The sequence below is a fragment of the Protobothrops mucrosquamatus genome, unplaced genomic scaffold, assembly GCF_001527695.2.
Source record: "Protobothrops mucrosquamatus isolate PMUCROS unplaced genomic scaffold, P.Mucros_1.0 scaffold471, whole genome shotgun sequence".
In the NCBI taxonomy this organism is placed as follows: domain Eukaryota; kingdom Metazoa; phylum Chordata; class Lepidosauria; order Squamata; family Viperidae; genus Protobothrops; species Protobothrops mucrosquamatus.
In genome coordinates this window covers 94,065-108,599 of record NW_015386792.1, presented here as the reverse complement: position 1 = coordinate 108,599, position 14,535 = coordinate 94,065, and the positions used below count along the sequence as shown (strand labels likewise).

Below are 14,535 nucleotides of genomic sequence, written 5' to 3'. Positions count from 1 at the left end.
TCTATCTGAGGTACAGTGGCCTCCCTTGGGCATAGGTTCTCCCTTATAATGACCGCTACCCCCCCGCCCCTACCCCGGGTCCTTGGCTGGTGAAATGCTTGGAAACCTGGCGGGCATAGGTCAACAAGGGGAACACCCCCCTCTATGCCCAACCAGGTCTCGGTGATACCTGCCAGGTCCGCTCCCCCCTCATAAATAAATTCTTGAATGAGGGGGGCCTTATTCACCACGGACCTGGCATTGCACAGCATCAGCCGGTGATCCCGGGCCTGAGGATCCGAGGTCCCTGGAGGTCGAGTAGAGCCCTGAGGATCGGAGCATCCACAAGCTTGTAAGCAGCGTGTGCGTGCTCCCATAACCCGATTTATGCTGAAGGTACAATTTTAAAAATGGAAAATGTTTCTTTTTGGAATATATTTTATTAATTTTTTAACAAGCATAAGTCACTCAATAATTGGTAAACAGTGTGTTGTCTGGGTTACATTTGTAAAGACACTCCTTAACAATTGATTTCTATAATCTGTATTCTATATATTAATTTTAGTTGATTTCCGCTTTCCCCAAAACATTCTTTTTTTGCAAACATTGAATTAATACAATTATTATTGTTTTAGTAAATGACAATTAGGTGTATACTTTTTCCAATATTCCTAAAAAATAATCATCATATTAGTATATTTCTTTTCTTTTCAGTCATTTGGGTTGCCTTATCATCAATCCTGTTACAATCCTTATTTTAGTTTATTTCTCCCACCAAGTTTTAAATATTCTTACTGGTAAGGGTTTTCTCAACAATTAGTTACATTTACATTGACAGATTTAATTCTATTTTTTCCATATAAGCCATCTCACATTTTTACATTTCTTAAGTAATAGATAAAAGAGTAAAAAGAGAGGGGGAAAAAACAAAAAAGAAATAAAAAATAAAAAAGAGAAGAAAACAGGAGCAACGAAACATAAGAAATAACATACTACTTCGAATATATATCCCTCCTAGATTAATATGTATTTATTTCCTCAAATTTCTTATTCTTTTTAATCATAGTTAAGAATATATTTAATCTTTAGACATTCCATTTAATAGATCTAGTCATCTAATCCCTTAACTCTGATTCAAAGCATTTTTATATACTTTTCTTAAATTCAATCATATTTAAGTATCTAAACATTTCATCCCTCTTAGAGTGGTATATTCCCAAAAAATTCTATTTCTTTAACCATATTCAAACACATGTTTCTTTTTTAAGTATTCTCTCTGATATGTCCAATCATCTATTTTCTTAGTTTCCATCTTAATCTTTTTTCTTTGCCCAGAATCTTTCTTAATCAATGTACTTTGCTGAATCAAAAGGTTTTCCCATATGATCATAGGTGTTGCTGTAGATGTAGAGAGTAAATCAATGTCTCTGTCATGGGCATTTGCCCACCTCTTTTTATTAGGAATCTTTTTCCTTCCTTTTCTCTCTACTTCTTCTGTCACTTTTTGTCTCTTCATCCAATCTTTTCTTTTATCTTCAAATTTACTTTGTGGTGTTGAAATATAAGTTGTCTTTTCTTCCACTTGGATTAAATCATATTCTTTTATTTCATGGAAATAACGATGGACTTCCATGAAATAAAAATGGAAAATGTTAAAGTAGTCCTTGTTTAGTTATCACAATTGGGACTAGCAACGTGGTTATTAAACAAAGCCATCACTAAGTGGGAATTCATGTGACTGCAACTATGCTTTCATTTTCTTCACTTCTTCACCCTTTGGAATGCTCATCCTGGTGCTGGGATAATTAGCAAGAAGGAATTAATGTTTGTATTTACCTTCATTGGAGAGGAAGAGAATACAAGAGAGTAAACAGACACAGCACTGTTTAAACAATCTCTCCTGTGCCTGATCCATTTTCTCTCTCCTTCCTTCACAGAGTAAAGAGATTGGAGAGGAGGAGATTACAAGAGAGTAAAAGGCACGCAATGGAAAATACACTGGATGTTTGCCAGTGCATTCCTTTTGATGTGTATTCTCTTGCTTACTCTCTTATGATTCTTCCTTACTCTTTCTGCTCCTCAAGGGGAAAAAAGATAAACAATGGGTCAGGCACAAAATGACATATTCTGATTATAACAGTGATCACATGACTGAGGGACACTGCAAAGATTGTAAATACAGGATTGCAGTTATTTTTTCATCACCATTATGACTTCAAATGGTTGCTGCAAATGGGCAAGGCAATTGGTAAGCGAAGTCTACGAGTAAAACATTTGCCAACTTCTGCTTTAATTAATAGCTAATAGGAGAAATTAGAGGGAGTATTGTATCTCTATTAGCATGACATGATGGACTACAAAGTACGTAGGTTAAAAACAAAATCATGTTATCTAACTATCCAAATGTTTGAAAAAGAAAATTAATTACAATTGTCTTATACAGTGGCAGCATGGAGTTCTAATTCAGTGATAAATCATCCTGGTGATAAGTTAACAAATGATCAACAGATATTGACTAACAGGTAAAACATCTGTCCCTATACCTATTTAGTAGCAAATGACACTTACTTTAATGAGATTTCTATATAAGTTGGTATAGAATTTTAGCCTAAATATAAATGTTCACTTGTATCTGAGTAGCAAAATCTATATTATTTAACTATAAAACATTTGTACTTGAGCATAACAACAGTTTTGGTGGAAATATGTGGTTATTAAAAAGAATATATTGCTTGCTAGAAAAGTCTCTTTTAACTCTTAAAATGTATTTTTTTATATATCTAGAGCCATGGAAATTCTGAAAGGAAAAGGCCAAAGGTCTTGGTCTGTTGGTCTGTCAATAGCTGATCTGACTGACACTATATTGAATGATAAAAGGAAAATACATTCTGTATCAACCACGGTGAAGGTAAGCAGGACACTGATTTTACTTTTGAAGTAGACTGAATATTAGTCTATAGATGACGAAAACCATAAGAAGAATGCAGAACAGATTATGAATCTACAGGTCCCTTTGACTTTGGCTGGAGGATACCTGGCTAACCATTTCTTTTTGTCCTACCTATCCCATAGCAGAGGCCAGCTGATTTTGGGTTTCTCTGATCCAATGTGGAAATATTGTTTTCAATTTTCACCTGACAGAATATTTGCTATTTTCATGGTTTGTGTTGCTACAGCGGCCATCATGGCAGCACCAGTAATTAGTCCAGCATCTTTTCATTCCAGGCGTCAAAGCTCCTCTTTGTTGGTTGCTGTCAGCTTCCTTTTACAGCTATATTTTTTACTTTTTTAAAATACTTAATAAAGTTGAAAATACAATTCTATCACTTTTAACAGAATAAATTATATTTCTCAGCAATAAAGGTCAGACACTAACATGATCAGTCTTTTTGCTGGCTTACTTCAGTCATACCTTTTGATAACTAATATGGTTTAAAAAACCAACGTGATTTAAAGCAGAAAATGTTCATTTTTGTTTTTTGTGGTTTGTATGCTGTAAAGCACTTGAAATACTGTAATTCCAGACGATCACTAAGTAGGAGCAAAGAATTAGTTTCTCTACCTCTTTGTTGTCATGTAGTGTCAATCTGGGATTTTACAGCTCAGATAAAAACACATCTAAATTGTGCAATTACTTGCAAGCTGATTTAATCTTACAAGTATTCATGACTGGCATATGTAGAATTCAAGCCCGAAATGCCTTAAATTTTATATACCTTTGGTAAAATCCAGATACATATAAAAATATTACGTCCATGTTTTTTTTCTAGGGGTGTTATAATATAAACAGTGAAGTATTTTTAAGTATGCCTTGTGTACTTGGAATCAGTGGTGTAATTGAAATGATGAAGCCTGTGGAAGAAGATAATGTAGTTGAAAAACTTCAAACCAGTGCTGCATCTGTCAATGACCTTCAACAGCAACTGAAGCTCTGACTACCAGGGAACCGTNCCCTCTAAGAAGACCCGTAGTTTTTTTCTTCTTAGGTCCCTCAGTGCTGTCGCTGAGTGCCACCTCTCAGGGTTCCAAATCCCTTCATCGAGGCCGGCCCTTGGAATGGTATTGGGCCATGCCTGCGCGATGGGGGAGTCGCGCAGGGCCAGCAGTTCCCTCCTCGAATACAGTCCGTCGTATTGGAGGTCCATCAGCAGAGTAGGGGGAGGGGAGAAAGTTCTCATGATGGCAATTTCAAATGGGGTAGGATGGGTTGAGGAACGATGGTAAGTTCCCAGGTCTTTCGGACCGCCGAGCTGTCACCGCGCTGGGCCACCAGGCCGCTGCCGCGCCGGACTGGTGCGCCACCGCCGCGTCGGGCCGCTGGTCGTCCTGGCCGCAGGTCTTCCTGGCCGTGTCAGGGCGCAGATCTTCCTGGCCATTAGGCCCCCAGGCCGGGCTTCATTAGGCCTCACTAGGCCACTCCATGTCTGGGCCGCCCTCCGCAGCTCCGCCCTCCGCAGGCCGTCAAGTCACCGCCGCATCAGGCCGCCACATCGGGCCGCAGTACTTCCTGGCCACCAGGCCCCCAGGCCGGGCTTCAGGCCTTGCTAGGCCTCTCCGCGCCTGGGCCGTCCTCCGCAGTCCCGTAGCTCCGCCTACCTCCGATCGCCGAGCCATCGCTGCGCCGGGCCGCTGCAACGGGCTGCAGCTCTTCTTGGCCGCCAGGCCCCAGGCCTCACCAGGCCTCGCCAGGCCCCACCAGGCCCCGCCAGGCCCCGCTAGGCCGCCAGGCATCGCCAGGCCTGGTTAGGCCCCTCCGCGTCTGGGCCGCCCTCCGCGGCATCGCAGCTCCGCTCGCCGCCCCGCCCAGCCAAACCTGGCGGTCCTGCGGTCCGGCACCCGTCCTCCTTGCTCGCCGACCCTCTCCTCTCATTCGTTCCTGGCCGGCGAGCACCCCCCGGACCTTCTTCGACCCCCCATCTCCGCCGACGGACCGCCGCCGCTACGGAGCCGGAGCCGGTAGGTCCGCCATCACACGCATCACACGCATAACTAATGTACAGATCAATATAAATTTTACACTTTGATATCTATAGGACCCAACTCAGTAATAGAGTATTAATCACAGGCTCATTTAGAACCCCATCAAACTGTAAATTACTAAAGATTATAGTAAATCAATTCATCAGAATGAAGGCAGGAAGGTAGGATTAACAGAATCAGTTAGGATGGATTAGACAATAAAATGGCATTGTTCCTACTTTTTCTATAACATTTATTTTTCCCCCCAAAATCTTTTTCTTTGTTATTAATTCAGCTATATGGTTTGTATGGTTTACTGTTAGATAGATTGTAATTCCATGCAGCTCACCTGGAGGCAAATGTTATGTTTAGTGTAAAAAAACAATCTGAAATATAGATACAGAGATGGGAACTACTTTCAGGTAGACAGACAGACAGACAGACAGACAGACAGACAGACAGACAGACAGACAGACAAATAGATGATAGATAAAGAGAGAGAGAGATGATAGAAAGAGTTGACAAGATAATAGAAATAGATAGATAGATAGGTAGGTAGGTAGGTAGATAGATAGATAGATAGATAGATAGATAGATAGATAGATAGATAGATAGATAGATAGATAGATAGATAGATAGATAGATAGATAGATAGATAGATAGAGACAAGATAATAGAGATAGATAGAAAAGATAGATAGATAGATGATAGATACACACAAGATAAGACAGACAGACAGACAGACAGACAGACAGACAGACAGACAGACAGACAGACAGACAGACAGACAGACAGACAGACAGATAGATAGATAGATAGATAGATAGATAGATAGATAGATAGAGCTCTTGCATCTTAAGCATGGTTTTGGTGATAACTTGGGAGAACTAGGATTCATTAGTGGCAACCAAGATGAGGCAAATAAAAAAACAGTTTATCTGGTGCTGAGAAGTTCCTGTGGATGGTATGCAGCAAATATGGCAAGATTAAGGAATGTGCTGCCAAGTAAGGTGTAGAAATAGAAGGGAAACAATTTGCCCTGCACCAGGCCAAAGCTGTGCAGGCTCACAGTTCGGAAAAGAACAAACCCTGTGATGAAGGTTACCCATATCTGCATTCCCCAGGCTGTAGAGAGGAGAAAAAGGTGGATGATTCTGATAAAGCCACTTGGCTCACCTTCCATCGACATCTCTCTTCCGACTCTTTGCAGCAGCGCCTGTTAGCCTTGAATATATTATTAGACTTGAAGTAGAAATGCCTTCATTTTGAGAGATTTATGTCATGCTAACCTACCTTTATAATATTTTGAGGCAGATTTTGCCTCTTTTAACCTGTAATATAATTTACTTTTAGTAAGAAGAAAGTCACCTCAGAGAATGATTCAAAGATAGTGTCCAAGTTTCCAAAGGGAAATGATAGACTAGATAGATGGATAGACGGATAGACGGACAGACAGACAGACAGACAGACAGACAGACAGACAGACAGACAGACAGACAGACAGACAGACAGACAGACAGACAGAATAGTTTGTGAACGTCTGTCCATTTTTGGTTTTATGATCATCATCTCTGAATATGAACTACTGCTGTTCATCCACTTTACAAAATTACAGTGAAACCATGAATACTAATTGTTGTTGGGGTTTATTTTTAATTATTATGAAGAAATGGAGAATCTATCTTAGTCAAACTGGTCAATTTTTATACCATGTAATGATGTCAGATTAAAGACTACTCCTATGGAATTTTCTTTCTACCATCACTCTTCCTTGGTCTTTATGTATTTCTCATCAGTTTTTATGAGTTACTATTCTATGCCAGAGACTGAAGCAAGTAAAATGTCAATTTCATTGAGTTCAGTTAATTTTCGCTATAAATTACCAAACCATGTTTTATTCAGCCAGACTTTCATTAGGCTCTGTGCCAGCTTGAACAAAGCCCTTGACCTTTTGTAGATTTTTCACAGCCTAGCAAAAATGGCTTCTAATTCATTCTTTTCCCACAGATATAATTTCCTGTTGTTGTATAATTCAAAAAAAAAAATACAGTAAAATGTCACATTGCCTTTGCAAACAATAAAATATACCTTCATATGCAGTTGCCTTTATCTGTCAAGTTCACTTCTATTTCATGAGCTTTAACAATGACATATGGTACATATTTTTTTCACAACTTGATTTGAGTATTTAGTTTTCAGTCTTCTGAAAATGGTTGACATAAGGAAGCAGTGCTGAGATATGGCTAGCAATTCATCAAGTTTACTGCCTGGTTTCAAAAGATCAGAAATATGATTTCATTGATTATAGCAAGTGAAATAGCTAAAGTTATACTTAATATTAATATCAAGTGGCCTTTTTAATATTTGCTTTTATCAAGTTTCAGTTTCCTTTTTCCTAATCTTTAACCTCTTACTATGTTGGTAATGATAATGGGATAGTTATAGAAAACAGAGTCATCTTTTAGAAAACATGATAATATCAAGCTCATGCTGAAATGATACAAGAATTACAAGTTAAAAAAAAACCCTCAAAGGGCAGACTTGATAAACCACTGTCTTTTTCTGCTTTCAGTTTTCTATGTTTCTATGTTTCTGCTACAGAGGATCATAACCCCTTTATCCCCTTAAACCTTAAGGCGAGGAGGAGGAGGAGGAGGAGGAGGTGGAGGAGGAGGAGGAAGGGTACAATTAGGGAAACCTAATTGGGGAACAAATGAACAAAAGCTTCATAAATAGGTTTACTATACCTATGTCATCCATGATTCACTCATGTGCAAGCTATAGAATAGAATCAAAGCAATAATGGCAGCGGAACAGTAACTCAAGGGAAAGTTTCCACATGGCAAATGTCTGGCAAGCAAAAGTGAATAATAAACAAAAATAAACAAACAGAATCTGGTTTCAAAGTTTATGGCTCTAAAATAAATAATATCTTATTCATAGAACTCTATGAATGAAGATATGGCTGCTTTGCATGAGATGTAAACTCCGTTACAGTCATATGTACTCTAGATGCATTTAGTAAACAACAGATGTAGAGTCATATTTTATTTTGAAATAAAACAATATAAAACATCCATATTTTATATTAAATGTGGAACTTGTGAGCCACAGTTCCTTCAATTTAGCATTTTTTTTAATCCTTCCATTGCTTGAAGACAAAACCATAGATCCTGAGGCCCTCAAACCCCATGTGGTTTCCAAAAGTCTTGGATGTCACTTCTAGAGGCCTTCTTAAACACAAAGGGAGTTAATTTTAAATAAACAGGCAATAATTATATTAATTCAATTCAATTTAAATTATGTTTAAGTATAAATTAGTTTCTGTGCCTGCTGCTGCTATTGTCATTATTCTGATTCTGTCCATTTTGTCCTGACTTTGCTTACTTTTGCAGTTTCATTACCAACATGCCACTAAAAAGTATTTGGTCTTGGATTAAAAAAACAAAAACGAAAACAAATCAACAACCCCCCCACCTTTGCTTTAAGGTGCTTAAGGAATATGAACTGCATCTCACAAAATGTAAACTTGGTTAAGATATATCGTAGTTTCCAAATGAAGTTAATTGCCAAGTGATTATTTAAATCCATGTTTTATTGATCCAGATATGATACATTATCTACTATAGGATGTGGTGTGGTGTTTGATAGACACTATGACACAGAGGCAAAACTCTTCTATCAATGGAAATATCGAAAAAGTTCTGTCCAGATGCAAAAAGGAACAATTGTTGACTTGCGCTGACTATTTTTATCATTACCTTTATAATAATGAAAAAGGATATTTTAGGAATAATGATGATGTGGCAGTATCAGATGATAGAACAGAAAACAAAGAATTGTAGAAAATTGCAAAATATCAAGAACTGAAAATTGAAACTGAAAGATTATGGCATTAAACTCGCTATGTTGGTCTCAGGGGTTATCAGCCCTGGGCGTGCTATACCCAAAAATCTTGGACACCACTTAGTTAAAATTTCCATCTATCAACTACAAAAGGCCACAGTGTTTGGATTCACACCGAAACATTATAATATCCTAGATTCTAGGGAAGAACTCGATACATATGGGGCCTACACCTGCTGTTATTTCACCTTTTTGTACACATATACTAATAAAGAATTTTATTTTTTAGAATATAAAATGCTTGATTTAATTGGCAAAATAAGAAACTAATGATTCTCTTGAATTGAGTTTGATTCTTGCTGGACCTTTGTTTGACTCATGGACCTTTCCATGCAGTTTTCTTGGCATTAACATAGATGTGATCTGACAGTGTAGAAAAATTATATACATGAATCATTCTGTGCCAAAACAAATAAATAAATGAAACGAACACCAGGGTAAAATCATTAAACTATATGAGTTTAATGCCGCTATACCAATGCCGAGCTTTCGTCAGCGTTCTGCTGACATCATCAGGGCTTAATCAGCCAGTCTATGGGAGAGTCTTTTATAGGTCAAACACAGTCTGCACACGGCTTTTGGACCTGGTTACCGGTCCTAGTTGCATCAGCTGTGCTCCGGCGGTGACTTTTCCGTCATTAGCTGTTCCTATCCTGCAAGGCTTATCTACACGGTTGCCTTCATCCAGTTCATTTGCTCGCAGGCCAGGAGTGACTGGGGCATTCCCCCCTTTCTCCCTTTTCCTCAATCGTATCCCCTGCTCTCCTTGCCCCTGTAGTCCTACGTTCTTGTTCCTTCCATTAGTCTGATCTGCCTGGTTCGGGATGCCCACTCTCTTTCCTGGACCCCCGCTGGCTTTAGTTGCCCCGCTGTCATTCCCACAAGCCGCTCCCTCTCCTCTTCCTGCGGTCATGTATCCCGTGCTCCCTACATCTCTCCACACCCCACTCTTATCGTTCTTCCGTTCATCCCATCCAGACCGGCCAGGCTCACCTTCCTTCTTTACCTCCTCTTTCCCTTCATTCACCTTACTAGCCCTCTTCCTCTCCCCCCCTCGTGCCCGTCTCTCTTACTAATGTCATCATACCTAGGTCGTATTTTCCCATTTCCCTGCCTGCTGTTCCTAATCCAGTCGTTGGTTCTCGGGAGGGGGAACCCTACTTCAAACTGGCTCGGGCGCGGTGGGTGGGGTGGCCGGGTCACCACCAATGCCGAGGGGTGGCTCGATGTTTTCCTTTCTTCCTCCTTCGTATCTGGGCGGCTGGGGCAGCTGGGGTGGGGTGGTCGGGATATCCCCGCTGCCGTAAATCGGCCCGGTGGTTCATCCTTCTCAATCTTAAAATAATGGATCACTCAAGAATTAAAAAAAAAACATTTTTCATAGCTGTACATAAAGCAAATTCCTCTACTAATTCTATCTGGTAATTGTGCTGTGCTGTGAAGCAGATTCATTTCTACTATTTGATGCATTGTTACGCTTGTTGGTATAGCAATATCTAGTTCTTTGGTCAATTTCAGTGTATAGAGTTTGCAAAGAGGACACTAGGGAGACTCCATGTTGTTGAATTTTCACTCATTTTTCTTAGTTACTTGGGTAGATAATATCTACTTACCTAGCCATCTTCCCTTTAAATATACAAAGTTTGTTTTTGCAGTAGTCCTGTCATTTGTTTATGACTCAGTTATATGAGCTTAAGGCCTGCAACTGAGTTCAACCACCATATGATATAGGTCTGATTACTTGTATATTTACACTATTTCATTCTAGGACAATGTAGGAATCTCTAAAGCAATTAGTTCTTATTATATAATTCTGTGATTGTCCATGGCTAGGAATTCAGGCAATTGACTCACAGTAAATAATTATAGAGAGATATAATCTCTGTAAGTACTATATTGCTTTGATGGAATACATTTCTCAAAAGGTTGAAAAAAGTACTTTATTTGCACATTTTATCTTTATCTCTCTGGATAATTTACCAACTTTGATTTAGCTTTCTTTCAATTTCTGATATGCTGCATCTAGCTGATCCTGTGTAAACATGTGCATCTATAGACAGGCTTCTCCACTTATTTATTGGCGTTCTTATTTTAACAGATGAGCAGTACTATTACCTTCTGAGTGACCAATATAGTATATGCTTTCAGAAAATAACTTTATGTTCCAAAGGCATCAATATTGTATAATGGAGAATCACAAATGAATACCAGATAGAACAAATAAGAAAGCACCTGTTTCCTGGCCTTCTTGATTCACTCAGTTTTAGGGTCTGAAAATAGATTGTTGATGTAGTTGCTTGCTAACAGCCTTTCATTTTAGAACGTTTTACTGGCCTATAATTTATATAAAAATGATTTGTGTATAACCCACCTGTAATCAGAGAGGAGAAAAGATTGCTGGCAAAAGCAGGAAACTGAAGGGCTACTGTATGTTTTTCTTTTAAGTATATGAACAATTGCAGTTTGGAAAGGTTGAGGTATAGTGTGGCCAAGAGAATGAATGAGAAGCTAAGTGACAATCAGGGATTCAGGATATGGAAATACTCTACGGCAGCTCTTTTCATGATAGCAAAATCCCATCATAATAGTCCAGTTCCACTGGAGGGGTCTTGGTTTGGGAGATTCAGATACATTGTGCTGATAGAGCAGTGGTATTTGTTCACTCCAAACCATTATTTTAAGTATTCTTCAAATAATGCTGAAATATTGCTATGCTTCATTAATGTATGTTTAATTAAAAAAAAGAATCTGGAATAATTTACCTGGGAAAAAAAGTATCAATTACAGATGCTCTTTTCACAAATGCAGAGTGGTTCGTTTCAATATATGAACTATGGAAGCCTAGTTCCACCCTAAAGACATTTATCTGATGTAAAGGCCATAATCAATTTCCACTGCACATGTGTTTGGTAGGAGAAGTTTTTGCATGCATAACTACATATGTGGAGCTTCCCATGAGATCCAGAACAAAATCCTAGGGATAAAAAAATCAGCTGTATATAGAAATATGTTTTAAACCAGGACAATTGTGAGTCGTATGTTTGTTTGTTTTTAATTTCCCAAATTACAAATTTAATAGCTGGTTAGTAAGGATGTTATAAATAATTTCTCAGATAGATGGAGTGTGCTGATTTTTTTTTAAAAAAAAGTAAATAGGATAAGACCTTCTAGCTCAAGTGCATTAATCTATGTGCTTTAGCTATTCTTCTTTTTGAAAAATGTAATCTAACAGCAATTCCATGATCCTGAGATAAGCAGGTTTTTTGTCTACTTTTCACTAGCAGTACACTAATGTTTCCAGGCTTTTAAAACAAGGAAGGGTGAAAAATGAACCAAATTGCAACATTAAGTGAATTATTTTTTAATGCATCTGGCCTGCCCTAATACAGACATCTATTATTGCATGGCCATCACCCTACTAAAAGGGGCTTCCATGGATGGATGAACTTTCAGAGATTAAATATAAGGTTTTTAGATTTCCTCACACGTGTTGAAAGTAGCATAAGGGAGAGATAATATTCTTGAAAGTAAAAATCTAACTTGAGCAAGGATTAATGGAGATTTACAACTTTAACAGGAAAAAAAAGTTGCTTAGGGAAATACATGATGGAGCTCATTAAAGTCTATTCTAACTAAATACTACGAGTCAGAGATGCAAAGAATGATTATTGTAGTCCCTGAGGCCATCAAACTAAGAGCAGGCAGAGTGAAAGACCCAAGGGAATCCATGGTAAATCCTTAACTGTGTACACCACACTGCCCCTCGTGGGCAGTAAGTTGTGCGATAGTAACAGTAATAATATTTAGGCTTAAATACTGCACCATAGCATTTTAAAGCCTTCTTTCTGGGCAGTTTACAACATCAGCATATTTCCCCCCAACAATCTGGGTCGTCATTTTATCAATCTCAGAAAGATGGAAGGCTGAGTCAACCTTGAGCCCAGTCAGGACCGAACTCGAGGCTGTGGGCAGAGTTTTCCTGCAATACTGCACTTTAACCACTGAGCCCAAAGAGCTCCCCAAGATGCTAAAGAGTCTGTGTCATCTAAGCTGATACCGCAAAAGCAACATTTTCACTGGTTTTGCTCCAAATCTTAGTCCACCAAGTTAAAATTAAAGAATATAGTTTCTTGCATGATCTAGACACAAGACATAGACATTCAAAACTATGCTTATTCATACTGCCCATCTATTTTCTGTATATTTTATTATTGCATGGCTTTCACTTCAGCAGTCAGAGGTTGCCCTTTTTAAAATAAACAAATAAACAAATCAATAAATAAACACCCAAGGGCCACAGGACATATTTAGAAGAAGCATTTTCAAATTTCATATTCAACCCACCAAGGATTATTTTGCTTCTTCGTTCTCTAAAAATTGTCACAAATTGAACTGCTAAATTTTGACAACCTAACTTTGGCAGGTCTATAGGTTTTCCGACTGTGTTTAATAAGCACTTAGTGCTTCAAAGTTTCCTCAGTACATTTTATGGACATTGCAACTTGATGTCTGTGGAGTTGTTATATTGTTGCTTTGATTTAAAGTCTCTTTTTAACCAGGCTATTTCCTGGGAAGATTCCCTCTACTTCTTCCTCATTTGTCACTATACTTTGGAGTTGCCTACCAAAGGCAACATTATTTCAGAAAGGTCACAGAAGAACTGCCACGTACCCAAATTGATAGATGGCTGCATTGAATCAAGACAAAACCTTAAGAACAAGGTCCAGAATTAATTTATATTGCATGAGGGTTTTTCCCCCTTACTGTTTGTTATACTGGGAAGTCAGGGGTCATTTGTAGGCCATGTTTAAAATGCTTATTAAAACCTCAGAATAAAACAATATTATTCAATCGTCATGCATTTCTTTGTTCCTGTATGATTTTATAAGCAAAGCATTAACTATTATTTGAAGTTTCTTATCTTCAGAACCAGACTCGTAATGCAGTTTCCTGCAAACAGTTCTGAACATTTTTTTAATGTTCATTTATTGAATGCTAGAAAGATCATCTCATGAGCTGATTGATTAATCTAAGTGGAGATCTGTCAAAGCTGTCAATTTCTTTTTGAGAGTTTGTTTTAATCTTTTAAACCTGGATCATCTCAGGGTCAAAATACATGGAGCCCTATTTCCTTTCAAATGTACTTCCCCAATTATTAAAAAAAATTGAGATGAAACATGTAATAATTGAAGATAGGCCTTTTCAGTTGTGGAAAGAAATTGCCATAAGGTCTATCTCTCACACTGAGTTTAGTTTTCTAGAAAGAATTGCTTTGTGGTGAATTTAATATGTTGTGCATGAAAGTCAATGAAGATGTTGTAATGACATTAAAGCTATAATATTAAAGCTATAATATATAATATAGCTTTATAAAACATAAAATAAAACAAAGTACCTCTTTCTGAATGTTCTCCCTACAATAATCCAGCAGACATGTGCTATCCCTCAAACCAGTGGTGGGATTCAAATATGTGAACAACTGGTTCTCTGCATGGATGCTGCTTCCGGAAGTCCATTCTGGGCCTGGGCAACAAAAAAAAAATGCTATTGGTTCTGCCGAAGTGATGCGAACTGGCTGAATCCCACCACTGCCTCAAACACTGGCAATATGGCACTAATAAGCATCAGGGCATTTAAGCTGTATTCCGCAGACCTTAAAAGATTCTAATGTTCTTATGTGCGATTTCTCAA

The 14,535-nt window shown here is 38.3% G+C and overlaps 1 protein-coding gene across 1 annotated transcript; it reads left to right on the top strand.

Moving 5' to 3' along the window:
- The first annotated feature begins 2,412 nt into the window (after nt 1–2,412).
- LOC107288058 (ubiquitin-conjugating enzyme E2 variant 3-like) lies at nt 2,413–3,923 on the top strand. The gene is made up of 3 exons (XM_015816634.1): nt 2,413–2,501; nt 2,764–2,887; nt 3,750–3,923. Exons 2-3 carry the CDS (start codon nt 2,768–2,770, stop codon nt 3,912–3,914), a joined length of 285 nt encoding a protein of 94 aa, XP_015672120.1. The 5' UTR covers nt 2,413–2,501; nt 2,764–2,767; the 3' UTR covers nt 3,915–3,923.
- Nucleotides 3,924–14,535: the final 10,612 nt, after the last annotated feature.

What these genes read in the sequence shown, in the direction of transcription:
- LOC107288058 (XM_015816634.1), top strand. Translation starts at nt 2,768, where the DNA reads ATGGAAATTCTGAAAGGAAAAGGCCAAAGGTCTTGGTCTGTTGGTCTG. An exon ending in CTGTATCAACCACGGTGAAG is followed by an intron (nt 2,888 to 3,749) that starts GTAAGCAGGACA and finishes TTTTTTTTCTAG; the next exon opens with GGGTGTTATAATATAAACAG.